Source organism: Saccopteryx bilineata, chromosome 4 (genome assembly GCF_036850765.1).
Source record: "Saccopteryx bilineata isolate mSacBil1 chromosome 4, mSacBil1_pri_phased_curated, whole genome shotgun sequence".
Lineage (NCBI taxonomy): Eukaryota > Metazoa > Chordata > Mammalia > Chiroptera > Emballonuridae > Saccopteryx > Saccopteryx bilineata.
Genome location: NC_089493.1, coordinates 54,243,179 through 54,269,357, shown reverse-complemented (window position 1 = coordinate 54,269,357; position 26,179 = coordinate 54,243,179). Strand labels below are relative to the sequence as shown.

General features: G+C 51.7%; 2 protein-coding genes across 4 annotated transcripts in view; both read right to left on the bottom strand.

The window, feature by feature from the left end:
• IGDCC3 (immunoglobulin superfamily DCC subclass member 3) overlaps positions 1 to 1,208 on the bottom strand; it is a 45,136-nt gene extending 43,928 nt beyond the window's left edge. The window contains exon 1 of the mRNA XM_066276902.1: positions 557 to 1,208. Coding sequence (XP_066132999.1) covers positions 557 to 668 — 112 coding nt within the window. The 5' untranslated portion in view covers positions 669 to 1,208. The remainder of the gene's footprint in view (positions 1 to 556) is intronic.
• A 2,123-nt stretch (positions 1,209 to 3,331) lies between these two features.
• IGDCC4 (immunoglobulin superfamily DCC subclass member 4) overlaps positions 3,332 to 26,179 on the bottom strand; it is a 43,913-nt gene continuing 21,065 nt past the window's right edge. Inside the window, exons 5-21 of one of the 3 annotated variants that reach the window (XR_010731201.1) lie at positions 25,819 to 25,959; positions 21,840 to 21,995; positions 20,702 to 21,115; positions 19,969 to 20,133; positions 19,286 to 19,423; positions 18,227 to 18,397; positions 17,018 to 17,254; positions 16,733 to 16,834; positions 12,983 to 13,166; positions 12,162 to 12,289; positions 10,411 to 10,581; positions 10,025 to 10,162; positions 8,750 to 8,855; positions 8,041 to 8,269; positions 7,112 to 7,273; positions 4,435 to 6,557; positions 3,332 to 4,380 (exon numbers count right to left, since the gene is read on the bottom strand). Coding sequence is in view for 1 of the 3 variants with exons in the window: in XM_066275187.1 (XP_066131284.1) it covers positions 6,153 to 6,557; positions 7,112 to 7,273; positions 8,041 to 8,269; positions 8,750 to 8,855; positions 10,025 to 10,162; positions 10,411 to 10,581; positions 12,162 to 12,289; positions 12,983 to 13,166; positions 16,733 to 16,834; positions 17,018 to 17,254; positions 18,227 to 18,397; positions 19,286 to 19,423; positions 19,969 to 20,133; positions 20,702 to 21,115; positions 21,840 to 21,995; positions 25,819 to 25,959 (3,047 nt within the window). In the remaining 2 variants the exon portion in view is untranslated. Of the gene's footprint in view, positions 6,558 to 7,111; positions 7,274 to 8,040; positions 8,270 to 8,749; positions 8,856 to 10,024; positions 10,163 to 10,410; positions 10,582 to 12,161; positions 12,290 to 12,982; positions 13,167 to 16,732; positions 16,835 to 17,017; positions 17,255 to 18,226; positions 18,398 to 19,285; positions 19,424 to 19,968; positions 20,134 to 20,701; positions 21,116 to 21,839; positions 21,996 to 25,818; positions 25,960 to 26,179 lie in introns of all 3 variants that reach the window. The other 2 variants (XM_066275187.1, XR_010731202.1) reach the window with 2 other exon arrangements.

The following is a 26,179-nucleotide window of genomic DNA, read 5'->3' as shown; positions in this document are numbered from 1 at the left end:
CCTCCTCTCTTCCTCGGTCCTTCCCGCGCACTCCGCGTCTCGGTTCTACCTCCAAATCCAGGACATGTCCTTCCTGCCTGGCGCTGCCCGCTGGGTCCCGGCATCCGTCCCCCGGTCTGCTGTCTCCTGCCTCTGCAGCCTCGGGCTACTCTGCCTGCCGCGGAGCTCCGCACACCCAAGCTCGCCCCTTCGGCCGGGACTCAGCGCTGTGGTCCCCCCTGGTTGGTTCCCCCGGTCCCCGAGGACAGTCCTCCCGCCTAGCTCCCATTTTGCCGCCCTCCTTGCTCCGAGTCCTGGAGCCGCTTCGGACGAAGTCCGGGCTCTCTCCGGGGTCTCCGTCCTCAGCATCCTCCTGCCGCCCCCAGCAGCTCCACCTTGGTGCCCTCTTCCCGGGCTCCGCCCCGTCCGGATCGGTTCCCCTTCTCCGCAAGTCGCTCTTGTCCGGGGTCCGCCCGCAGGTCCGCACCGCTCTCCCCAGGTCCGCCCCTCGCGCCCGCTTACTCCCTTCTCGCCCTTCCCGGCCCGTAGCCGCACGGTGGCGGGCGCCCTCGCTCACCATCGCTCGGCGCGGGCAGCCGCAGCAGTAGGAGCAGCAGCAGCGGCAGCAGGAGCCAGGGCCGGCGCGGCGCGGGAGGGCGGCGCGGGGACGCGGCGCGCGGAGCAGCCATGGGGCTCTCGGTCTGTTCGACTCGGCGACGCGCGGCTCCGGGGCCTCTCGTGGCTCACAGTGTCCCGCGGGGCCGGCGCCTGGGCCGGGGCCGGGGCACCGGCCGAGGCCGAGCCCGGGCGGCGCGGGGCTGGGGCCACATGCCTGCCTAGGAGCGCAGGGAGCGCCGGGGGAGCGCCGCTTGCGCCATCTTGCACCTATCCCGGCGATCTGTCAGTCTCCCCGGGTGCGCGCTCCGCACTCGCACCGACCGCCCCGCCTTCCTCCCTCCTCCCGCCGCCTGCCGCCCCACTTCCCTCCCCTCCGGTCTCCTCCCCCAGCCCCCTCTCCCCCGAGGCCGGGTCTGGGGAACAAAAGAGCCGGCGAGCGCTTTAAGCGGCCGGACATTCCCGGCTGCTCGGCGGACGCGCCCCCTGCGCTTTGAACTGTGGCTGGAGCGACGGGCGTCGTCCCAGGCTGCAGCCCCCTACTCTCCCCTTCCCCTTGGGCCAGCCCGGGTCCTGGGGGCTGGAGAATTGGAGACCCGGCGGACTGTGGAGTGGGTCCGGGCTGCGGAGAAACACTCAACGCTGCGGGATTTCCTCTAACCATCTCTTTCATCTGCACCCTCCTCCACCGTGTCTAAGTCTATATTTTTTAGGTAATTCCCTCAAAACTGCATAAAGTTGTTAAAGATTCGGTTTTGCGTGGGTTTTTGCTTCTTTCACCCAAAGGCTCGGGCATTTAGCCTCAAGACTGGTCTTCCTAGAGGACTGAAGCGTTCTGGTGCTTGGGTGGACTCGAGGCAGGAGAGGTGGGATGGCAGCTTCCTCTGGGATGCGGAGAGCCGACCCAACAGGACAATGAGAACACTACTAAAGTAACCGGTGTTCCGACCCTAGTTCTACCTGCTGTGTAGCCCAGCCAACCCAGGCAGACACTCTCTGAGCTCACCTGAAAAATCAAGATAATCAGTTCTCTCCTCATCCCTAGAGATCTTTAAACCACACAGATCCTGACAAATGAGCAGAGAACTGGAAAAGCAAATTCAAAGTTAAAATCCCCAGTAACATTTCAATGCCCAAAGAAGATTCAGTGTTTCATGTCAAGGAATAAGGAGACAACACAGTCCTGAGTGAGAGTGTGGGAGAGGGTAAGCATGCCTCCTAGGAGATAACATGGGCATGCTAGCTCAGAGATCTTGAATCTTCGCCAATCCCCATTGCATGATCTTCCGTTGAGTTCAGCATAATGGGCTAGTCCATCAGAATTATTGAGCATCTACTAAGTTTTAGGAGCAAGAGGTTTAAAGGGAGCAATCTCTGTCTCACTCAGCTATTTGCTCCTCTGGCATTGGACCGGGATGGCAGAGGAATAGCCAAGTCTCTCTTTTGATACCGACTCTGGAATCTTAGGATCAGGAAAGTTACCCATATACACTGCCCTCAAAAATAAGGCGATATTTTATAGCTTCATATGCATTTTGAAATATCCCCTAGTTTTTGTGAGTAGTATATATAAAACTAGCTTTGGTCTCGGTAAATAAAAAAGTACAAGCCCCCAGAAACCAGTTTTATTAATGTTGAGGTTTGTGCGGCCCAGGGACTCCTCTGTAGTAGCAATTGGAAGATGAGTCTGAGAAGCAAACACTGGAGTCACACGAGCAGTGGGAGGCCATGGAGAAATTCAGGGTCAGTGGACACCAGCACACCAAAGCCCCAAAGCCCCGAACTGATTTCTTTGTAAGGAAGGGCAGGAATGATGGCCCTCTACTGGCCATAGGAAACAGAGGGAAGGGGGCCGCCTCTGGGCCCAAAGTCTTGGAACTCTCTCCCACAGGGCTTGAATTCTCAACAACCCCCTTTCGGCTTGTCCTGGACTCAGGGAGGTCAAATTGGTGTCTTGAGCTGCTGTCATTTTAAATTCATTTTGACAAGTGTTTAATTCTTCTTTATCACAACCCTTGGTCTGAGAGTGATATGCAAATAATAGCTATTCTGCCGCATGCAAAAGGTGCAGTATCTCTCCGTATGATCTGTCAATTAACTAGGGTCTGGCCCACCAGCCGCTTTAGGGGTGGTCCCGGGCAGGGAAGCCTCTGGCTTTTAGTTCCTGGCAATAGACAAGCATGCATGATCCAGGCTCTGTAAAGATCTTAGCAGAGCAGCCGCCACCCATGAACCTGAGATGAGCGTGGGGTATGAATGGGGATCTTTGTATGTGACTCTGTGCCCATATTTGAGTTAATGAACACAAAGGTGTTTGTGAAGGTGAGTGTGCACATGTAACCTCTGAGCTTGCCTATATGTATGTGTGAATGTGCAGCCAAGAGTAATTTTGGAGACCAGAGTTATATAGAATAATAATGGTGGAGCCCAAAATCTTGGAGTTCATTCACTCCTCTCTTACACCCAAGAAAGTTTAAAAAAAAAAGTGTATCCAGATGGAAAGAGATCTCCAGAGAGCCTAAAACAGTGCCATCAATGACACACATCTTTTCTAAGTTTAAGTCTTTTTTCCTAAGTGCCTGTTAGGGAAGAAGATGGTTCAGTTCTTTCCCATGACCACCTGCTCTCAACCCTCAAAAACCAACATTTCCCATCTGGTAGAAAATGCATTCTCTGTGCAGAAAGGCTATGGAAATTCTAAACATTGGTTCCAAAAGAGAATTCCATATTTCTGGAAAATAGTTTATTAATTCATTATAAGGACAGATACATAATCAATACCTTGGCTTAACACTAAAAAATGTCATATTTGTAAAGAGGAAAAAAGATGGAAAAATAATTAAATAATACAGCATAAACTAAATACAGACAAATGAGCAGATACTGATTACACTTGTCATGCATCAAAAAAAGGAAGGTTTTAAAATGAGACTCAAAAACATAAGGCGTTGATGGTAGGTGACAAAGGGATTAATACCCTGTAAAAGGCCAATAGACTCTTTCCTAATAAAAATACTACAACAAAGACACAAACCTAACACTTCCAAATTACCCAGAGCTCAAGTCATATATAATACTAGTGAGTAATGGCCACTTTCTTATCAACTGTGAGTTATAGGCAGATACCAGATTTATTACTTATTTGCTTTTGAGAAACAATTTTCCACCCAACCTAATGGGTTATAAATTGTCTCATTTGCAGCTATTTAATTTAAACCAGAACCTCAGTGCCTGTTAAACAAGAACATGAAAAATGACTATGTGGTGTAATGCTAAGAGCCTACTGTTAAAACAGCCATTTAATTCAGGGCATTTTTTTTCCTTTAGGAAAAAAAAAAAAAATCAAACCGGCAAAATAAAACGAGGCTTTTGACCTTCAGAGCAATGATGAAACATATAGAGTGGTGTTAGCAACAGCAATGCTGAATGCTACAGAAATAATACAAGTGACAATTCTGTCCTTAACAAGATACAAAAACCAACATTAATAATCTTTAGTGTTATCATAGGCTGGTTGAAGGAGGGGGAGAGGGAGGAAATGTAGGTGCGATGTCAAACGTGAGTGACACCCGAGTGTAATAAACACAGATGCTGAAAGGGTCTGAGGAAGCTGCAACTCTGCTGAGAGACATTTCACCATGGGGGGGGGGGGGGCGGTGAAGATAGACTGGTTATTTCTAATTTAGCGCAGAAGCCAGAGTTAACCCTTGATATGCCAATCAGTTAAAAAGATGCTCCTATGAGAAGCTGAGATGCAAAATCAAATAAATTACATTGTTTTCTCTACTCAGGAAACAGAAGTCAAGCTTGTCCTTGTATAGCAGGTCAATAGAAAATTACTTCAGGATTGGATTGAATTAAAAACAAAACGAAACAAAACAAAATAAGCCAACTGCCCTTGTCCTGTGCAAAGACCTCCTTCTAGTACACAGGAGGAATGAGATTTCTCTTACCCCCTTCCCCATCAGCTCATGTTCAAGGCGCACGGAGTGGGAAACGGCTGGCTGCCCTGAGCCTAATTGCCACTCCCCTCCCCCCCTTAGCTTCAGCAGGAAAGAAGACCCAAACCCCCTCCATCCAGCAAATCTACCTCCCTGCATAGAAGGGAGGGAGGAATTTTTTTTTTTTTTTTTTACAGAGACAGAGAGTGAGTCAGAGAGAGTGATAGACAGGGACAGACAGACAGGAACGGAGAGAGATGAGAAGCATCAATCATTAGTTTTTCATTGTGCGTTGCAACACCTTAGTTGTTCATTGATTGCTTTCTCATATGTGCCTTGACCGCGGGCCTTCAGCAGACCGAGTAACCCCTTGCTGGAGGCAGCGACCTTGGGTTCAAGCTGGTGGGCTTTTCCTCAAACCAGATGAGCCCGCACTCAAGCTGGCAACCTCGTGGTCTCAAACCCGGGTCCTCTGCATCCCAGTCTGACGCTCTATCCACTGCGCCACCGCCTGGTCAGGCGAATTTTATAATTTTATCCTCTTTACCCATCTCAAAAGTCCCCTTGTGAGGCCTGGATTCATCACCTCCAAGGAAAGCCCTCCCATTCCAATCCCTGGGAGAAAGATACAAGGGAAGCTAGAAGGTCTTCTCTAAACCTGCATTGGGGGTGGGCAGTCTGCCTGGGGAGGACGCACACGGAGGCGCAGAGAGAAGAGGAGGAAGGAGGGTAATGGCAAACTGAAGGGCCAGACACAGGAGTCACGCTATGGCCTCGAAGCAGACATGAGGTAGTCATGTTGTTAGGGAAGGAAGGCGGGAGAACCACATGACACAGTCTGGGAGAAGCGTGAGAGGCAGGAGAGACAGAAAGAGGAGACACAGAAAAGGCGGAGAGGAGATGGAAGAGGATCAGGAAGGAAGCAAAGGGCACTAGAATGGGAGAGCAAGTTGGCTGGGGGAGAGGCCACTAGAGTAGTGAAGGCTGAGGAAGGAAGGGAGAGCAAGAGAAAGAAGATGTTCAAAACCAGGCACTTCACAAGTTACAAAATTAAATGCAGAGTTGCTCTGAGGGGAACCAGAGTTACCTTCTCTATCTGGGCGACGGGAGGTGGGAGATGGGCAGCAATGGAACTAGACTGTTAGGCATTCAGAGCCTACTTGCACTCAGCCCAGCCAGACAGGAAAATGGGCTGGGGCTGTCTTTGTCAGACAGGGCACTGAAGACACTCTCAGAGTGTGTAATAAAAGGCTGGGTGACGCAGGTCGGGGACCCACAGGGCTGGGGATCGACCACTCTGGGGTACTGTCTTGACCTGGAGTAGGAATTAGGCTGTAGTGACCACTGCCTGGACCAAGGTTTCCCAGCTCACCAACCAGCGCACACACATGTGCTTCACATATGTGTACATCACATCTAGCCATGCCTCACATGTCTCTCCCATAGTACATGTGTCACAGAGTATGAGGGGAGTGAATAATCCATTTCTTCCTCTCCCTTTAGCCAAAGTACCCTAGGAGGCTCCAAATGGCTTGATGAAGTTCAGTACTACAGGTACACAGGTGTCACATCCCACGACCCATAACAGCCTGCCCCAAACTGTAGACTCTAAGGGAGCTAAGCAGAGGAGGAGACGGGGGCTCTGGTCAAGCCTGGGCTGGCTCCTAAGGGGCAGGGGGTCTTTGACTGGCAGCTGTTCCCAGCGGCCTCCTCTAGAGCCTCACTGGGCTGAAGGTCTGGGCAGGGGCAAGAAGGTGCCTCTGGCAGACAGGTAAGTCTGTCTGACCCAATGGTTGCCTGCTCACACCCTCCCAGCTCCCTGTCCAGCCAGTCTACCCCTTGCCCTAGATCCACAACATCCAATGTGAGGTCAGGAGCCTCCGAAGGCAGGAAATCCTCAGGTTCCAGGTCGTGGAGGTGGAGATCAGGGTTCCCTTTGGAGGCACTAAAGTCAGAGTGAACAATAACTTCAGCCTCCACCTGGTTCCTGCAGACTGGGGGTGGCTTCTTCCTCCCATTGCCCTGGTCAGAGCAGAGAACATGGAGACAGAGACTATCACTGAGAGTGCTCATGAGAAGAATGACCAACATATTTGGGGTGGAGAGAGACTGATACCCCTCCCTAGCACTCCAGAGTATATATCACATGGGAGCTGGTAAAGGAAGCATGCTGACTGTCCCTACAAGAGATGGTGATTAGACCCATGGGAAGAGAGGGAAAACGGAATATTACTACTTGCCCTTGCCCAAGAGTTCCAGAAATATGGGACCCAGTCAGCACCTCAGAGAATAGAAGGAAGGGCTGAAGACACTCAGGCCCACGGTAACGGCTGTGACCGCTTAGGTCTATGTAGAGGAGGGGCTGTCCACAACCCAGGTGAAACACCAATTCCTGCAAATAGCCAACCTTCTTCTCCCCCTTCACCTTTAGAGGCTCCAGTGGTCTTCCGGCTAAACTTCAATCCCCAGGGAAGCTACCATCAGGGGTCTCCAGAAAACTTACTACTTGCTCTTCAACAAGCATGGGGACCTTTCTCTCTTTTCCTTTTTCTCCCATTTCCTCCCAGGATACTGACCTTTATGGCATCATACACCAGAGCCTGCAGCAACAACGTCTGCCCAGTTCCAGCAGGGGGCAGCAGGGCCCGGGTCAGAGAAGGCACAGGGCCTGCCTGGGGCAACTCACAGCCTGCCCAGGAACCTGCCCAGCTCGGCCCACCTGGCTGAGCCCAAGAGATCTGCACGGGGGAGAGAAACAGGAGGCACAGAGGGGCTGGCAGGGAGAGGGAAGTGGATGGAGCCCCCTCCCATAGCCTCTGGCACCCCTGTCTTCTCCCTCCCCAAGGCTGTGGGAAGAGCGAAGAATAGGCTGATTCTGGGAGAAACAGGACAAATAAATCCTCTTACAGAAAAGCCTAATCCCACTGCTTTGGCAAAGCCCAGAGGTTTCCCAGCTAGGCAGGGTCTCTTTTAGCAGGCAGGCAGGGAAAGGTGAGGAAGGGCTCAGGGGTTTGAGCAGGCTGGTCAGAGAAGGGTGGGTGGGATAAGCCACCACCGCCAGCATGGAGGGAACCTGCCCTGAGTGGCCCACATTATCCACGTTCTTGTCCCACTTGGCTACAGACAAGCTGACCATCCTCTTTTGTCCATATTGGGGAGGGCTGGATCCTAGAGGTCTCCCCACATTCCAGGATAAGGAGGGATCTGGGTGTTCTGGCTACCCAGAGTCACTTGCAGACAACCCACTGGGGGACCTCTCCTTCTTCCATGATGCCAGGCTGACCTATTCCGCCAGAAACGGAGGCCCACCTGCTTCCCAGCCCTGCCAACCTTTTCAAGAGGGAGACATGCCTTTTCTTCTGCATCTGGCTCAAAGGGGGCGGAGAGGATAGGAGGGTGGAGAGGGTCTCTCACAGGGTCACCCGTTGTGCTCTCGCGCCCCCTGGTGACACATTTGGGAGTGTGCCGCAATGTGGGACTCAACCAACCCAGGCTCCAGGCTCACCTTTCTCTTGGAGTGACCCAGGCAGTCTGAAACTCCACCACCCATAAGGCTGTGCACCTCAGCCCTGTCCTCAATGTCTGAGGGTGGTGGGGACCAGTCCTGGGGATGGGGGTGCACAAGAGACTCCAGTTCATGGGTAGCTGGGGGATTGGGGTGTCCAAGGTGGGCTCGGGAGTACAGCGCTGGGTTCCCAGTGGTGGCTGTGGAGGACAGGCCTGGGAGGGCTTCCCTGGAAGGGAAGATTGGCACAGTGGTCAGAGTGAGGGCAGGTCTGGGACCTGGTCCAGCCTATGTCCCTGGGCAGGTTCTTCTCCATTTCTGGGACTTGCTTTCCAATCTGTGCAATGAGTAAGAAATTCTGTTTGTTCAAAACAACTATGATACTACCAATGGGACCCTTCCTCCCTTCCTCCAGGCATCTGGAGATTTGGGCTCCCTCCTTCCAAGATGCTGGCAGCTAGAGGAAGTGGGAGCCAGGTGGCTTTGCTTATATGTACCTCTTGTTGAGGGGACATGCTGGAAGCTTCCCTAAAGCTATCCCCTACTCTCATGAGGATATCACTCCCAATCCCTTCAACCCAGAGCCCTAATATTAATGGGGCTTCTGGGGGTGCTTCGGGCAAGTCATGGCCACGTTCCCTGCGCTCTCATTTCTGCAACTCTTCTGGAAGCCTCTCCTCTCAGTGGTCACACCAGCTCCTTTGCCCACCTGTGGGGAACACGGCGCAGACCAGCACACATGCAGGCCAGGAGGCAGAGGAGGCCCAGGCAGACGCCCACGATGATGCCTGTGACTGAGTGCACATCCAAGGAGTCTGGTTGGGGGGAGAGAGGGGACAGGACAGGTCAAGGGCCGGAGGAGGCCCAGGGTTCACAGATCAGGACTTCTTACGGTTTCCTCAGGGGACCACTGGCTCAAGTTCCACCCTTTGGACACTCGAAATCTCCTGAAGCAAGGACAGGAGAGCCCCATAGCCTCGCAGAGACCACAGCTACCTCCTCCCTGTTCTTCTCACTGGAAAGTTGTGGCCCCTCCCCATCAACCAGGGCTGGTTCCATGAGTGTGCGGTAAGTGGTTGCATGGCTCATGCTTAGAAGGGCTCTGTGCTTGGTTTTTTTTTTTGTTTTTTTTTTTTGTTTTTTGTTTGGTTTTTTTTTGCATTTTTCTGAAGCTGGAAACAGGGAGAGACAGTCAGACAGACTCCCGCATGCGCCCGACCGGGATCTACCCGGCACGCCCACCAGGGGGCGACGCTCTGCCCACCAGGGGGCGATGCTCTGCCCATCCTGGGCGTCGCCATGTTGTGACCAGAGCCACTCTAGCGCCTGGGGCAGAGGCCACAGAGCCATCCCCAGCGCCCGGGCCATCTTTGCTCCAATGGAGCCTTGGCTGCGGGAGGGGAAGAGAGAGACAGAGAGGAAGGCGCGGCGGAGGGGTGGAGAAGCAAATGGGCGCTTCTCCTATGTGCCCTGGCTGGGAATCAAACCCGGGTCCTCCGCACGCTAGGCCGACGCTCTACCGCTGAGCCAACCGGCCAGGGCTTGTGCTTGGTTTTAATGCTGTACTGCCACCATCTTGAAACTTTTCCTAATTTTAAAAATAATAAACCTCTCACTTTCATTTCACATTGGGATCTTCAAATTACATAGCCAGTCCTGCTGCCCACCACCACCCCATAAAGCTCATCACTTCTGCAAGCCAACCCTCCAATCAAAGCAATCTCCCAAAGAAACCAAGCCAGTCTCCCAAAAATCTGACCTCTCAGCAGAACCACCTCTGAACCAAACCACATCTACTTCCCCTTCAAATCTGTTCTCTCCGCACCCAACTAGGAGGGCAGCTGTCCAAACCAATGAAAGTGTAGTCGTGCCTAGAGGCAGGGCCTTGGAACAGATGGCTTTAGGGTTAGAAGTCAACTCCAGGGGCCTCTGGGGACCTCAGGCCGCCTTGGGATGGGCCCCGCCCCTCCCCTCCTGCTCTTACCTGAGAGCTTCTCCTGGAGAGTGATCACATCCTGCAGGCCGGAGAAGGGCCCAGGCCCCACCTCCGTACGTGCCCCCATCTTAAAGAAGTACCTAGTGTCGCTCTCAAGGCCGCGTACCTCAGCACTGAAGATGTTTCCTGGGAGGCAGGGGAAGCAGGGAGGGCAAGGCTAGTGGGTGGAGCGGCGGCAGGACGCAGGGATAGGCTGGGAGGCAGGACTGAGAAAGTCTGCTTTTCCCACTCAGACAGCGGTTTCTGCCTGTTCCTCCTCGAAACCCCTAGAACCTCAGCGGCACGCCCACTACTGATCCAGCCATTGGAGAGGTTGGAAAGAGGGAAGAGCATGGGGGAGCTATTGCTCCGACACCCTCAGGTAAAGCCCTCACCCTCCGTGGTGAGCAGAGTCCACTGGTGCTCGGGCTGGGTGTGGTTGTTGCTATACAGGATCAGATACTCCACGATCTCCCCGTTGGGCTCCGTGGGGGGGCACCAGTGCAGCAGAACAGTGGACGGCGTCAAGGAGCTCAGGCGCAGGTCAGATGGGGGCGTTGAGGGCCCTGGGGTGCAAGAGAGAAAGGGGTAAGTCGGGGTCACTGGGAGCCTTAGCTCTGGGGGCAGTTGTGAGACAGAGTATGAGGACATGACATCTCTTTTTTTTTTCTTCACTGGAACAAACCACCCAGTCACAAAGCAAAATGAGATCTGGCGTCTAATTGGGGAATTTCTGGAAAACAGTTGGAGGGGGGCTTTAACACTGTGCCTCTCCTTGCTGAAACTCTTCCCCCCTCCTTGGAGCAGAGCCCCCTAAATTTCCACACCAAGATATTTCCAAGAGTTGAAGAGAATGTCTGGTCTTCTAGGGACCTGGAGGCAGAGCTCAAAATTTTTTGGAAGGCTTACCTTTTATTTTAAACTCTCAAACTAAGTTTGCCTTCTATCCCATAGCAAAGTTTACTATCAAAATAGTGTTTACTAGAATCTATGTAAACACAATTAATTAAATTTAAAAAATAGTGTTTAAAATTATTGATACTTATCACTTAAAGTTCCTAACTCCCCTGCCACCCCAAATCTTCAAGTGAAGTTGGTTGATGCTCTGTGTAGCCCGTCTATGCCCGCGGGTCCAGTGTCCTGGGCACCCCCATGTGAGAAGTACCACGTTGGCAGACTTTGTTTTGTTTTTAAGAAAAGCAGCTGATCCTGGGAGGTGGGGGTGGATGAGGAAGGTGAGAAGGGGGACACAGATGACTGGTGGGTTGGGAAGGACAGAGATTTGGGAGTTCAGGTATCCGAGGCCTGACAGAGGGCGGGATGCGGACCCTGGTGCAAAGGTTTAACACTGCCACCTCTTTGACTCTGGGGGACCCTCTGCTTCTCAGGCTCCAGTTTCCCCATATGAAGAAAAAGAAGCTCTCCCCCTCTGTAGCCCGGTCACTTGTGCTGGAGATCCAATGTCACAAAGTCAACTTCAAGACAACACTGGGTCTCCCTAAATTCTGCATGCAATTTAAGACCATAATAACAAGTCAAAGAGGGGTGAGAAACAATCTGAAAGCAATTTTTAAAAAAGCAAATTCATGAGAGCGGAGAGCCTCCACAGTCTACCCCCCCCCCCATCTTCCTGTTTCAGGTCGTGGGACAAAGGTCTTCTGTGGATGGAAAGGTGACAGTCTTAGGGCTGGCAGAACCGAACAGCCTCTGCTGTGACAACAAAAGTCCTTTTGTCTTGAAATGCTATTTCCGGAGGGTTCCAGAGTCACAGATTTGCAGAGTGAATGGTCCCACCCTCTCTTTTTACAGATGAGGACACTGAGGCCCTGAGTGGGGAAGGAACCTGCCCAAGTCTCCCGGTATGTCAGAGACAGGATGAGGAACCCCGTGCAGAATCCAGGACACCTGACCCCCTACCCTGCCCTTCACCAGCTTAGCAGGTCTTTGCACAGTCTCTTAAAAGAAGCCACTCCTCTAAATCTTACGCTATTATTTTTATGGATAAATGGTAAAGACCAGCACAGGACTGGCCTGTGTAAATGTAAGCAGATGACATACCCTTATGGGGTTCTAAGTGATAGTTTAGAAAAGAGGGCTTTTGAACAAGGAGTTGGGTAGCAGATAGATTGGTATGAGGGCCACTCACGGTCAGGCAGCGTGGAGCGCTCCACCACGGAGCCGAAAGGCCCATCCATGTCCACACCGTGGGACTGTACTGCAAACTCGTATTTGGTGAACGGTTTCAGCCCACCAATGAGGATGTCTTCTCCAGAGCTGCCAAGGCAAGAAACGTAGCTAGTACTCTCGGCATGCCCTCCTAGCAGGGCAGCTCCTTGAAACCTACTCCCCTGCCCCCAGCCCGGCCCCAGGCCCTGCCCTGGGAAGGGGGCCACGAACACTAGTCAGAGAAGCTACACGGAGGTCTGGATGCACAATGCTTCAAGAACATCAGGCTCTACATCCCATCTCCAAGCTAGGCCCCTTCCTCTAGGCCACCTTCCTGGATTAATTCAAGTCATCCTTCACCCAAGGAACCATCTCTGATGCATCTTTTCCCTGATTTAATTTTACTTTTGCTGCAACTGTATACCTCTATTGCTTTTAATGCAATGTTTCCTTTATCAAACCAGCAGCTCCTGAGGGCCGGGTTCTGTCTCCCCATCTGACTGGGGGCCCTCTCAGGAAAGCAGCGGGGCCGTCTCTTCACCATCATACTGGGAGCCCTCGGAGGCTGAAGAAATAGGTCTGTCTGCATCACGTTCCCAAGGGTTCAGTACCAGGCTCTGTTGTGAGGGGATGGGATCACGTGGACTCTCCTTCGTCACCGTCAGGTCATCAGACCCTCCATGTTTCCCCAGTGTAATTGTAACACGTGGGGCCCTAAAGGTTTCTGAATCCCCCAGGGTCCCTCTCATCCCTACCTGCTGCCTTCCTTCCCCTTTTACAGCAGTAAGCCCTCTTTCCCACCTGGTATAATAGGTGACCAGGGAGGCATTCCGGAGCCCCCAGGGGCTGAAGCGTACAGTGTAGTTGACAATCTTGACTGTGGTGAAATCTGGCTTTTTCCACCGAAGCCAAATGGACGTGGAGCTGTTTGATTCTGCATGGACATGAGCGGGGGGTAAGGGTGGCCCCCTCTGGATGGGCAGGTCTGAAAGGTAAAAATTAGAGTGTGAGGAAGGGAGGAAGGACACTAACCTTAAAAAGGTATGGTGCTTTGGCCCTGGCCGGTTGGCTCAGCGGTAGAGCGTTGGCCTGGCGTGCGGGGGACTCGGGTTCGATTCCCGGCCAGGGCACACAGGAGAAGCGCCCATTTGCTTCTCCACCCTCTCCCTTCCTCTCTGTCTCTCTCTTCCCCTCCCACAGCCAAGGCTCCATTGGAGCAAAGATGGCCCAGGCGCTGGGGATGGCTCCTTAGCCTCTGCCCCAGGTGCTAGAGTGGCTCTGGTCGCGGCAGAGTGACGCCCCGGAGGGGCAGAGCATCGCCCCTGGTGGGCAGAGCATCGCCCCTGGTGGGCGTGCCGGGTGGATCCCGGTCGGGCGTATGCGGGAGTCTGTCTGACTGTCTCTCCTTGTTTCCAGCTTCAGAAAAAAAATACAAAAAAAAAAAAAAAAAGGTATGGTGCTTTACAGTCCCCAGTGTAGTCCTTTTCTTCTGCCCTTTCTCCCTTGGTCCTCTGAGTGGGGAGCAGCCTTCTCACTTCACAGATGGGGAAGCTAAGGCTCCCAAGAAGTTAAGTGATTTTTTTTTTTTTTTTGCCAAGGTCATATGTATAGTAGACTGTAAAAGACAGAGGCAGCAAATCATGGCAATGAAGAACAGATTCTAGAGCCAGGCTGCCCTGGTTCAAATTCCAGCTCTGCCCCTTGCTGTCTGTGTGACCTTAGAGAAATGACTTAACCTCTCTATGTCTCCATTCCCTATTCTGTCAGCGAGGCTCCTCATAGTACCTACTTCATAGTATTGTTATGAGGATTAAGTTAGTTAATATTTGCAAAGTGTATAGAAATGTATCTGACATTTTCTTTTGTTTTGTTTTTGAGTTATAATTCATATGCCATAAAATGCAGTTTAAAAATGTACAATACAGTGGTTTTTAGTACATTCATAAGTTTGTGCAGCCATCCACACTACCCAATTCCACAAAGTTTTTATTGTCCTGAAAAGAAACCCTGTTCCCCATGAATCCCCATGTCACCTTTCCTCCAGCCCCTGGCAATCCCAAACCTACCTTATATCTCTATGGACTTGCCTACTCTGGGTATTTCATATCAACGGAGTCACACAATATGTGTTTAGGGGGTTATATCTGGCCTCCGTCACTTACAATGTTTTTTTTTGTTTTTTTTTTGTTTGTTTGTTTGTTTTTACAGAGGCAGAGATAGACAGAGACAGACAGACAGGAATGGAGAGAGATGAGAAGCATCAATCATCAGTTTCTCTTTGCGTGTTGCGACTTCTTAGTTGTTCATTGATTGCTTTCTCACATGTGCCTTGACCGTGGGCCTTCAGCAGACCAAGTAACCCCCTGCTGGAGCCAGCGACCTTGGGTCCAAGCTGGTGAGCTCTTTGCTCATGCCAGATGAGCCCGCACTCAAGCTGGCGACCTCAGGGTCTCGAACCTGGGTCCTTCCGCATCCCAGTCCGATGCTCTATCCACTGCGCCACCACCTGGTCAGGCTTACAATGTTTTTAAGGTTCCTCCATGTTGTACGATGTTTCAGCACTTCATTCCTTTGTGTGGTATGTGTCATGTTATGGACTGAATGTTTGTGTATCTCCCAATTTGATATGTTGAAATTTGAACATATGGTGGAGTCCTCATTAATGGCATCAGTCCCTGTCTGTATCCATTCAGACTGTCATAACAAAGTACCATAGACAGGGGGGGGCTTATAAACATCTCCTGGTTCTGGAGGCTGGAGTCTGAGATCAGAGCGCCAGTGTGGGGAGGCTCTGCTGAGAGCCCTCTCCCGGGTTGCAGACTGCCAACTTCTCACTGCACAGTCCCATAGTAAAGAGTAGTGAAAGGAAGCAAACTCCCTTGTGACTCTTATAAGGGCACTAATCCCATTCATGAGGGCTCCACACTCATGACTGTATTTAATTCCTAATTATCTCCTAATACAAAACACTGGAGGGCAGGGTTTCAACATATGAATTTGGAGGGACGCAAACTTTCAGTCCCTAGCAATGTTCTTGCAGAAGAGCCCTCCAGCCACAGTGAGAAGATAGCCTAATGGTCTATGAGCCAGGAAGTAGGCTCTCACCAGAAACCGACTGTGTCAGTGCCTTGATTTTGGACTTCCCAGCCTCTAGAACTGTGAGAAATAAATGGTAGTTATTGAAGTCTATGGTATTTTTGTTAGAACAGCATAAACTAAGGCATATATAGCAAGCACTATGAGTACTGTACATGAATGATGTGTTCATTACATAAACATAAAATAAAATGAACTTCATGAAAGCAGTACCTTACTTGTGCTGTCCACCACTAAATTCCCCGAATAGAGGGCACACAGTAGACCAGGGGTCCCCAAACTTTTTACACAGGGGGCCAGTTCACTGTCCCTCAGACCATTGGAGGGCCGGACTATAAAAAAAACTATGAACAAATTCCTATGCACACTGCACATATCTTATTTTAAAGTAAAAAAACAAAACGGGAACAAATACAATATTTAAAATAAAGAACAAGTAAATTTAAATCAACAAACTGACCAATATTTCAATGGGAACTATGCTCTTCTCACTGACCACCAATGAAAGAGGTGCCCCTTCCAGAAGTGCGGCGGGGGCAGATAAATGGCCTCAGGGGGCCGCATGTGGCCCGCAGGCCGTAGTTTGGGGACCCCTGCAAGTAGACACTCAGTAAAATATCTGCTGAGTGAATGAGCTGGAATTAGAACCCAGGTTTCTTGGCACTGGTTGAGTGCTCCTTCCACGTGGTTAAATATCAGTCTGGGAAGCCAGGGGTGAGCGAATGTCATGATGGGCAACAGAGGTGTCCAGCACAGGGCCACACAGGCCTGCCATGGAAAGACTTCTGCCTGAGAGCCAGGGGTCTTGGTTCTAGTCCAGGCTCTGTGCAACCTTGGACAAGTCCCTTTACCTTTCTGAGCCTTTGTTTCCTGGTAGGCCACATGGGGATAGTCTCCCTGCCTGTAGTGGAGGGATAATCTGATAAACAATATGATGTAGGTGGACGTGGTTTAAAAACTGCTTAAAGATCACCTAACTGGTGGTGGCACAGTGGATAGAGAGTCTACCAGGAATGCTGAGGTCTCCGGTTCGAAACCCTGGGCTTGCCAGGTCAAGGCACATGTAAGAAGCAATTATTATGAGTTGATGCTTCCTGCTCTTCCCTCTCCTTTCTCTCTCTCTCCCCTCTCTAAAATCAAGAAATAAAATCTTTTAAAAATTACTAACGGTCAAAGTTGGGGTCAGGAGTCACTGATCATCCATAGGGTTGCTCTGTCCAAACCTTCCCAATTAGCACTGCTCATAGATAAGGAAAATACGGTAGCAGACCTAGAAGACCATGCACAAACTGGAGCTTCTTTCCGTAACAGAGGCTGTCTGGATCTAGAGGACCCCTAAGCCTAGGAGAATGGGTTTGGGGTGCCTGAGGCTACCAGACAGCCTGACCGCCAAGGCCAGCCCAGAGGAAAGGGAAAGGAAGCCACACACAGACCTCTCGCCTGCGCCTCCCTCACCTGGCATGGGAGCCTTCTCCGTCTTGCCCTTCCATACTGCTGCGTAGCCGTCCTCGTGTTTGTTGAATGCCACAAGCTTCACCTCATACAGCCGGCCAGGGACTGGGGAAGGTCAAGGGGTCATTCACTAGCTAGAGGAACCTGTGGGGTCACTGTCTCCTCCCCATTAAGGATTCCATCTTGACTTCTGCCCCCAGCTTATCCTGTACCCAGCTTATCCAGTCGCCTGAAGCTATGTCTGTCATCTGTCTCACTCTATTCCCCCCCCACACCAGCCCTCCTCACCTAGCTGGGTGAGTTCATACTGCTTCACTTTCTTCTTGAGCCGGACAGGCCCCACATCCCAAGCCTGGTCTCCACGGCCCCCTGGGGGGCTCTCACCATCAGCCTCCTCCTCGGCCCCCACCTCCCGCCAGTACAGTTTGTAGCCAGAGATCTGGGCGGGGTGCGGGGGCGGCTGCCACGACACAACCAGGGACTCCATCCTTGCGCGTACCTTCAACTCTGCAGGGGCAAAAGGGACTGGGGAGCAGGATGAGAGGAGGAGGAGAAAATGAATGAGGAATGAGGAGAAGGAGGCCAGGGATGGGAGAGCGGGACGAGGCGGGAGGAAGCAAAAAGGAAGAAGACAGCATTGAGTGAGAGCCTTGCCAGCCTTCTCCTAAGTGATCGCTACTCAGCCACCACTCTAAGTGCCAGGCCAGGACTGGTCTAGAGGTGAACTCACTATCCCACAAACCCACAGTGCTGAGAATGGGGGATATCTCCTGGGCATTTGCATAGAGGTTAGCAGGGAGCGCCCGATGGCAGGGCTGACAGTCCCTGCACAGTGATAGCGTAAGTTTTCTGAAGGATGAATGCATGGATACTGCAAAGGCAAGAGGGTCACAGGGTTACTGAGACCAGGAAGGAGGGGCAGCGCGTAAATGTAGGGGGCTTACTGTGTGTTAGACACTGCTCTAAGCATTTTGTGTATATATTTTAACTTCATTCTCACAACCCTATAAAATAATGAAGATACCATTATCCTCATTTTACAAGTAAGAAAGGCGCAGAGAAAAATATCTTGCCCAAGGTCACACAGATAGTATATGCACCAGGTTTTGTCTGCATTTAGTCACTCTACTATTGGGCCTTTCAACAAAACCAACAAACATGATAATGGCAGCAGCTGCTATTTAACAGCTATTGTGCACTAAACATTTTGTTGACAGTACATTCATTATCAGTCCTCATGCCTCGCTTGCAAGTAAATGAAGCCTTAGAGCTGTGACTGGTTTGTAGAAGGTTACACAGAAGAAGGGGCACTTGAGCCCAGATGTGTCTGCAAAGGCCGCATCTACACCCATCCTCCCTGACCCGTCAAACAGGGGGAGCTGTGGCAAATCTCTGATAGAGGGGGTGGTTGGGTTTGGGTTCCAAGGTCACCCCCTCCCACACACACACACACACAGGCACATACACCTCCTGGTCTTGTCCCCTCTGAGCCCATACCGTGGCTTTGGTTGTGCATGTTGGGCGTCCTGTGCTGCATCCACTGGGAGGGCGCCCCATAGCCGGCCCCCGTGCCAGCTGAAATTCGCACTCGATATACCTTGTTGGGCAGAAGTGAGTTCAGCGTAAGCTGTGTCTCATTCCCTGGCACCTCGGTGGTGAAAATCTGATCTGTTGGGACAGAAAAGACTGGCTGCTGAAAGGTCACTTGAAGACAATGACCCCTCAACTCTCCTACACAGACTTGTCTACCTCAGAGTCTGGTCCCTCATTGCCATCAGAGACTGAGGCCCTCTCAGCACTAGCCGCTCAGTGCCTGTGTGGACTCCATGGCTCCAGGGCTGACCCTTGGGCCTCCCACCCTCGCCGTCAGCATCAGCTTGGAGTGGGAAGAATCATGGCATGCAGTCCCCACTTCTCCATAAGAGGTCAATGACACCCCCTCCCCCAGCACACACCAGGGTGCAAGCGCAGAGGTTGTCTGTGAGGGCCATCAGCTACCACCTGCCTTCCAGAGCCCTGAAAACCATCCCCAAACCCCTGCCTCACCCTCTCCTCCCCTCCCTCTTCACTCTCACCCTGGCCCTCAGGCCACTTGCCTTCTTTTAACCTTTATCCCTTTCAAACTCCTGACTTAGATTGCCGACATCAGCCCTATCATATCCTCCCCCATTACCCCACCCCACAAGCACCCCCTCACCTCCCTATCCCTCATCTGCTCTTTGAGCTGGAAGAGACCCCAGGGCTCACCCAGGCCACCCATTTCATATCACAGATAAGGAAACTGAGGCAGGGATTCAGCAGGATGACACATTACAGCTGTAAAGAAGGTGGAGCCAAAACACAGGCCTCCCTCTGCCTTGAGCCAGCCTTCTTTTCACTCCTGCCACCTCCACCTCTAGCTCCACACTCCTCCTTTCCAGGTTCACCTTTCCCTGCTCCCCAACGCTGCCTAATTTCCTCAGACTCCTCTCACTCTACATAGGTCTTCAGAGGCTCTGAGCAACTCCTCACAGACAATTCCCAGCCAGGTGGAGCCAGCACCCTGCCTCCACTCACCTTCCTTTCCCAAACTGTACTCTATCTTGTACTTCACCACCTGCCCATTGCTCAGGCTGAGAGGCAGGGGCAGCCATGCCACCCTGATGTCCGAGGGGTTGGGGCTGGACAGGGAAAGCTGGGGTGCTGCACTGGGGACTGAGACAGAAGAACATCAGCATGAGCTCTGCTCCACCGACGTGGAAGGTGAGGCCCAGGAGCGGTCAGAGACTTGCCCAGGTCACACAGCAAGTCAGAAGTAGGACCAGGACCAGGATCTGAGGGAGGAAAGGGAGCCTCTCAGGGGAGCCCCAAGCTGGAGAGGAGGAGACATACTCCCCACCCTGAAAAAGGTTTAGGGTACAATCTTCCACATCCAGTGGGTTAAAGTCACTGGTCCCTGCTTGACTGGGTGGTATGTGGGTGTCAGGGAAAAAGGGCTCTATAATATAGGGAATCACAAGCTGAGATCTCTCAAGTCCCAGTTGTCCTACTGACCCTGGGCAAGTCACTCTCATTTTCTGGGCCTCAGTTTCCCCAACTATAAATTGGGAAAAAGAACCTTTGCCCACCCCTTTTAGGATACAAAGGATGACACAAGGCAGGTAGAAATGCCTTGGCATTTACTAGTAGAGAAGCCAAGCTACCACCCCCAGGGAATTCTCTGGACCCCAAGGTGCCCATTGCAGGTTCAGAGGCCCTACCATCATCCAGTGTGTGGACCAGCGCTGGGGTGGAGGTGCGGCTGGCCCCCAGCTGAGAGTAGGCCACTACATAGAACTCATAATCCGTGTTGGGTTCCAGGTCCCGAACCTGTAGCTCTGTCGTGTCATTGTTCACTGCAAACTGGTATTCCACATTGTCCATGCCTGGGGCAGTGACACAGGGGACAAAGGGACCGTCACAGGAACACCACTAGGGGCCCACCAGCTGGAGGCTATCTAAGGGCCTTTCATATGGTCCCAATCTCTGGAATAGTCTGTTTGTAGCTAAATCATCCCAGATAATCTGCATTGAAGAGTATAAACTCTCCTGGCTTCTAGTTTCTCTGTATTAATCCTGCCACTGGTCAGGAAGTTCTTTCCTGCATCTAATTGAAGTGACATCTACTGCATTCAATAGCTGGCTCCAGGAATGCCAGGGGCATTTTCCCTGGGAGGAGAAGCATCCTAGCCCTCCTTTTTCATAAACTGTGACTGAAGAATAATGTACCACACACACTGACCCCTCGAGCACCAAGTGTAGTACATATCTACGTGGTGTCTCCGGTGGGCTCCCACCACATGCTATACTAGCCCCAAAGGTAGCGGACAGGCAACCCGTCGGTCAACCAAGTCACCGCCCTCGCAACATCCCTACTTGGGCCTTTGCTGGGGCGTCTCCTTCCTACTTCCCTCCCAACCCCCGCCCCTCAAACCCCCATCCCCGCAGACATACCCCGAGCCTTCTGGTAGTGGAGGGAAAAGCCGATGATCTGTTCGCTGTGCAGCTCGGGCCGCTCCCAGGCCACTAGCACCGCAGAACTGCTCAGCGGCGTGGCTGTGACCCGCGTGGGGGCGCTGGGCAGACCCTCGCGCACAACTACTGCCAGCGGCGCAGCGGCGCACGCTGTGCCTGCGCCATTCTCCGCCACGCACTGGTAGTAGCCCGCGTCCTGCAAGCCGATCTGCGTGATGACCAGACTGCCACCGCCACCCTGCACCTTGACGCGCCCGTTGGGCCGCAGCGGCACGCCGTCGTGCAGCCAGCGCAGCGCGGGCCGCGGCTCTCCGGATGCGCGGCACACGAAGCGCGCGGTGCTGGCCCGCGTCCGAGACAACGCCTCGGGCGCCTGCGAGATGGCAGGGGCCGCTGCGGGCGAGAAGGACGCTGACCTGACCGCGCGCTCCGGCCACTAGGGGCTCTGCCCCTTCCCCCAAATTCCCTAATCTCTCTAACACTCCCCGATTCACCCTTTCCCCAGATACTCTAGCGCAGCGCAGTCTTCTCCCCATTTACCCAGCCCACGCTGACCAGGCCTCCTCAGCCTCCCCTCCTCCTGGTCTAACCCAACTTCTTCCTGTATCACCTACTTTTCCACACGTGCTGTTTTTACCCCTCTCTACAGTATCCCTGTGCTGAACAATCCTGTCCCTCAGTTTTCTTAGTTCCACTCAGAGTTCTACTATATATCTCCCCCTTAACGTCGGTCCCACCCCCCCATTACCTAAATCCCACCCAGACCACCCTCCCCATCCTCCAATCACCCAAGCTCTAATTATCCTTCTTCTTTTCCTGACCCAGCTTTCCCCACGCCATCCTCCAATCTCTTTCCACCGCTTCCCCTCCTCCAATGATGTAGTCTGTTCCCTCCACGCAGCCCCCCTCACTAAACACTCCTCCCCAACATCTCGACCCCTCCCCCAGCCCTACCCCTTTTTCATCCTCCAGGATGTCTCTCAGTCCCTCCAACCGCAGCCAATTTGCCCACTTCACTCCCCACACACACACACCCCCATTCCTCCCTGGCCCCAATTAACCCGCCCCAATCTGGTCTCCGGCACACCTAACTCCCCCAGCCTTCACCCTGCCTCACCCAGCACGCGAAGCTCGGCGGCGGCCGTGGCAAAGTCGCGCGTACGGGGCTTGTTGGCGCGGCAGACGTAGATGCCAGAGTGCCGGGGCTGCGCACTAGTGATCAGCAGGTTGGTTCGGCCCAGGACGATGACATCGGTGGAGATGGGTTTCCCGTCTAGGGGAGAAGAAGGAAGAGCTCTGGAGGGGGGAGGTAAGGACTGCCCCTCTATCCACTTCCCCAACTTCGGGGCTCTCTGTACACCCGGGTTATGAGATCATAACAGTCAGTCCCTGCTTGGAGTCCTAGTTCTTTCACTTCCAAGCCTAGTGACCCCCCTCTGAATTTCAGTGTCGCCCAATGTAAAATGAAGAGATAGTCCCTAGCTGGAAGGACTGCTGTGGGGGTGCAATGAGTAAGTTCTGTGAGAACCTCTGGTATAATGCAGGTCCATAATAAGTGCTCAGTACACTATTTATTACCATGGTCGTTAAAATTTATTTCTCCCAAGAAGAACACACTCCTGTATGGCCTTAGCCCAGTATCTATGATGAACTATGGCTGGAAAGGTCTGACTGAAACCAAAGATTTGAATATGTGCAGAGATTTTCATCTTAATGTGCAATGAAAACCATTTTAAAAGTCCTTGCCTAACCTGGAGATGTTTTCTCTGAACCTGTGTATCCTGATTGATTAATGTCACATCATTAAAATTAATAATAATAAAAAAGCCCTTGCCTAATGGATATGAACAGAAGATTCAGGGAAAAATATATACAAATGGCCAAAAAAAAAATGTTCAACTTAACAGAATCAAAGAAATGCACATTAAAATACAGGTGTTCCTTTTCACCTAGCATATTGGGAAACTGTTTTTTGTTTGTTTGTTTTTTTAGTAATTTTTTTTATTTTTAATTTTAATTTTATTTATTCTTATTTATTTATTTATTTATTTATTTATTTATTTATTTATTTATTTTTTCCGAAGCTGGACAGACAGACTCCTGCATGCGCCCGATCGGGATCCACCCGGCACGCCCACCAGGAGGCGATGCTCTGCCCCTCCGGGGCATTGCTCTGCCACGACCAGAGCCACTCTAGTGCCTGGGGCAGAGGCCAAGGAGCCATCCCCAGCGCCCGGGCCATCTTTGCTCCAATGGAGCCTCGCTGCGGGAGGGGAAGAGAGAGACAGAGAGGAAGGAGAGGGGGAGGGGTGGAGAAGCAGACGGGCGCCTCTCCTGTGTGCCCTGGCCGAGAATCGAACCTGGGACTTCTGCATGCCAGGCCGACATTCTACCACTGAGCCAACCGGCCAGGGATATTTATTCATTTTTAGAGAGGAGAGAGAGAGGGAGAGAGAGGAGAGAGAGACAGAGAGAGAGAAGGGGGGAGGAGCTGGAAGCATCAACTCCCATATGTGCCTTGACCAGTCAAGCCCAGGGTTTCGAACCGGCGACCTCAGCATTCCAGGTCAACGCTTTATCCACTGCACCACCACAGGTCAGGCCGGGAAACTGTTTTAAACTGTTAGCTGCAATACGGGAGAAAGGATAAATGCTGATAGGACTATACCCCTGCTCCACCTTAACCTTGAAGCCAGGGATTCCTCTTACGGGCACCTGTCCTGGAGAGATGTGAAAAGGGCTGATCACTGTAGTGTTAACTGAAATAGTGGACAACTCAAAAGAACTTTAAAATTCAGTAGTAGGAACTGGAATATTACATTACAGCTACATTCATATGATGGAACATCATATAGTCAGAATTATTTTCTGAAAACATTTTAAAGATGGGGAAATGTTTATGCGATAATGTTGAATGAAATAGGACTTATAAATTCAACATGCTCTCAATTTCAGGGGGAAATGTACATGTGTATAGAAAAAATCTGGAAGAAAATACACATACATATATTCATTTTTATCTCTGAATGGTGTTATTTTTCTGCTTTTCCCTCATTTTCTACAAATGAACACATATAACTTCTGCAACCAGAAGAAAATAAAACAAATGTCCCTTCCCTGACGTAGTAGAGTTAAATTCCCAGAAAAGGAATTGCGCTCAGAATGAGGAATGAGGAATGAAATCCTTTCAGGGTCTGTCCAGGAGTGCTATTAGCAGAGCTTCTCCAAGTGAGTGCCAAAACTATAGGTGTCAGGATCCCCTGGAACAGCAAGTCTCAAATTGCAGGGAGCCCTAAGATGCAGAGGCCCTATGGCAGGACCCAGATTCTGCACTTCTAATTAAGCCCAGCTGGTAGATCCAAAGATCACACATTTAGTAGCAAAGACTAGGGCACTTGATTCCTGGGTTACAATTCTCCAAGCATGAAGGGAAAGAATCTGCAGTTTTAACAAGCTCTCTGGGTCATTCTGGCACATGGTCAGTATCTGAGAAACATTGATATTACAACTCCTGGACAACATCACAGGGTTATCCCAATAATAGTATGAGATCCCCAATGGCCCCAGGATCCCCCTAACTGGGCAAATGTCACAAGTCCAGTGAGGCCCTGCAGGTGAGGGAGGTGCAGATTCCAGAACTGTTCTATCTCATCAGAGCACTGGGAGGAGATACATAGGTGTTAGGTTTCTTATTTTTCTTTTTTTTTTTCTTTTTGTATTTTTTCTGAAGCTGGAAACGAGGAGGCAGTCAGACAGACTCCCGCATGCGCCCCACCGGGATCCACTCGGCATGCCCACCAGGGGGCGACGCTCTGCCCATCCGGGGCATCGCTCTGCTGCAACCAGAGCCATTCCAGCGCCTGAGGCAGAGGCCACAGAGCCATCCCCAGCGCCCGGGCCATCTTTGCTCCAATGGAGCCTCAGCTGTGGGAGGGGAAGAGAGAGACAGAGAGGAAGAAGAGGGGGAGGGGTGGAGAAGCAGATGGGTGCTTCTCCTGTGTGCCCTGGCTGGGAATCGAACCTGGGACTCCCATACGCCAGGCCGACACTCTACCACTGCGCCAACCGGCCAGGGCCATTTTTCTTTAAACTCTATGTATTCATTATGTGCTCTTGGAATGTGAGATAGAAACTTACAAAACAGGAGGTGATATAGGGTAACAGACTGAGCCAGTGAAGAAGAGTAAAGAGGGCTAGGTTTAAGACTTCTGCCATCAGCTTGGGACAAGTCACTTCTTATCGACAAATGGAAACAAAAATTACGCTTGCTTTTCTTCCATACAGGACTGTAGGGAGTGGTATAGCAGAAAGTGGACTTGCTCTACAGTGTGGATCCTGGCTTTCCACCTGCCTCTCAACCTCAGCTTTCTCCTCTGCCTATTGGCAATAATAGTCCTGGCCCCTCCCCTCTTCCAAGGGCGCTCTTGCAGGCTCAGGCAGGAGGGTGGGTGTGAGTGTTTAGTGGACTGCCAGGTGACGGTTGGCCCAGGGCTCTCATTTCCCTGATAACATCTCCTGTAACCCAGTCCCACTTGGCACTTATTACTTGCTGCCTGATACCGTCAAGCCTTTCTTCATGGCTGTTTCTTATCTCCCTCACCCAGACTGTGAGTTCAGAGGGCTCCTGTGTCTCTCATCTGGGTATTCTATTCATCGTGCCCAGCATGTAGCCAGGCACACAAAGGCAGAGGCACACTGGGTGGACCAAGAGGCAGCTTTGTAATTAAACAGAACAGCAGTGGGGGCCTGGTTCCACCTGACTCATGGGCTGTGGGGTGTCTTTCCAGCTCTCACACACTCACTTGCAACACTTTTGTGAGGAGTGAAACAAGTAAGGTTGAGAAGTTAGTGCTCACATTAAGTACGATCTCCGTAAAAATTTTGGGAGTGGCAAATTCAAAGTGCCTTGTGAAGGAAAAATGCTACACAGCTGATTAAGTTTGTCTAGGTCCCATACTCAGCCCTGGGAAAGGAGTGCTTGCCACACCAAAGGTTGTTGACTTTGAAGGGGTCACCCATATAACTGTGACTTGGTGAAACATGAAGTGCCACACCCCTCCTTTCCCATGCCCTTCCAGTTCCCTCCCTCCACTTACCCTGTCGGACCCAGGACACGAAAGGGGTAGGGTCAGCAGAGGCCACACATTCCATCACCACACTCTGTCCAGACACCACTGTGGTGTTCTCTGGAGCTGCCACAATGACCACGTCCTGCCCCCTGGTAGCCGCCAGGGACCCTGGAGAGAGGATAGACCAGCAGTGTGTTTTACCACGTGTTATCTTCATCTGCGTACCTCCCGGGATTCCCCTGGTGAGGCAGGTGAGAGAGCAGCCAAGGTTCCATCCGACAGATGGGGAAGGCAGCCACATAGTTCTGCAGAGCTGGGACTGGGACTCAGAAGTATCTTCTGAGTCCTTCTCTTGGATCCAGAAGAGGAATAACCTGGTCTCCAACAC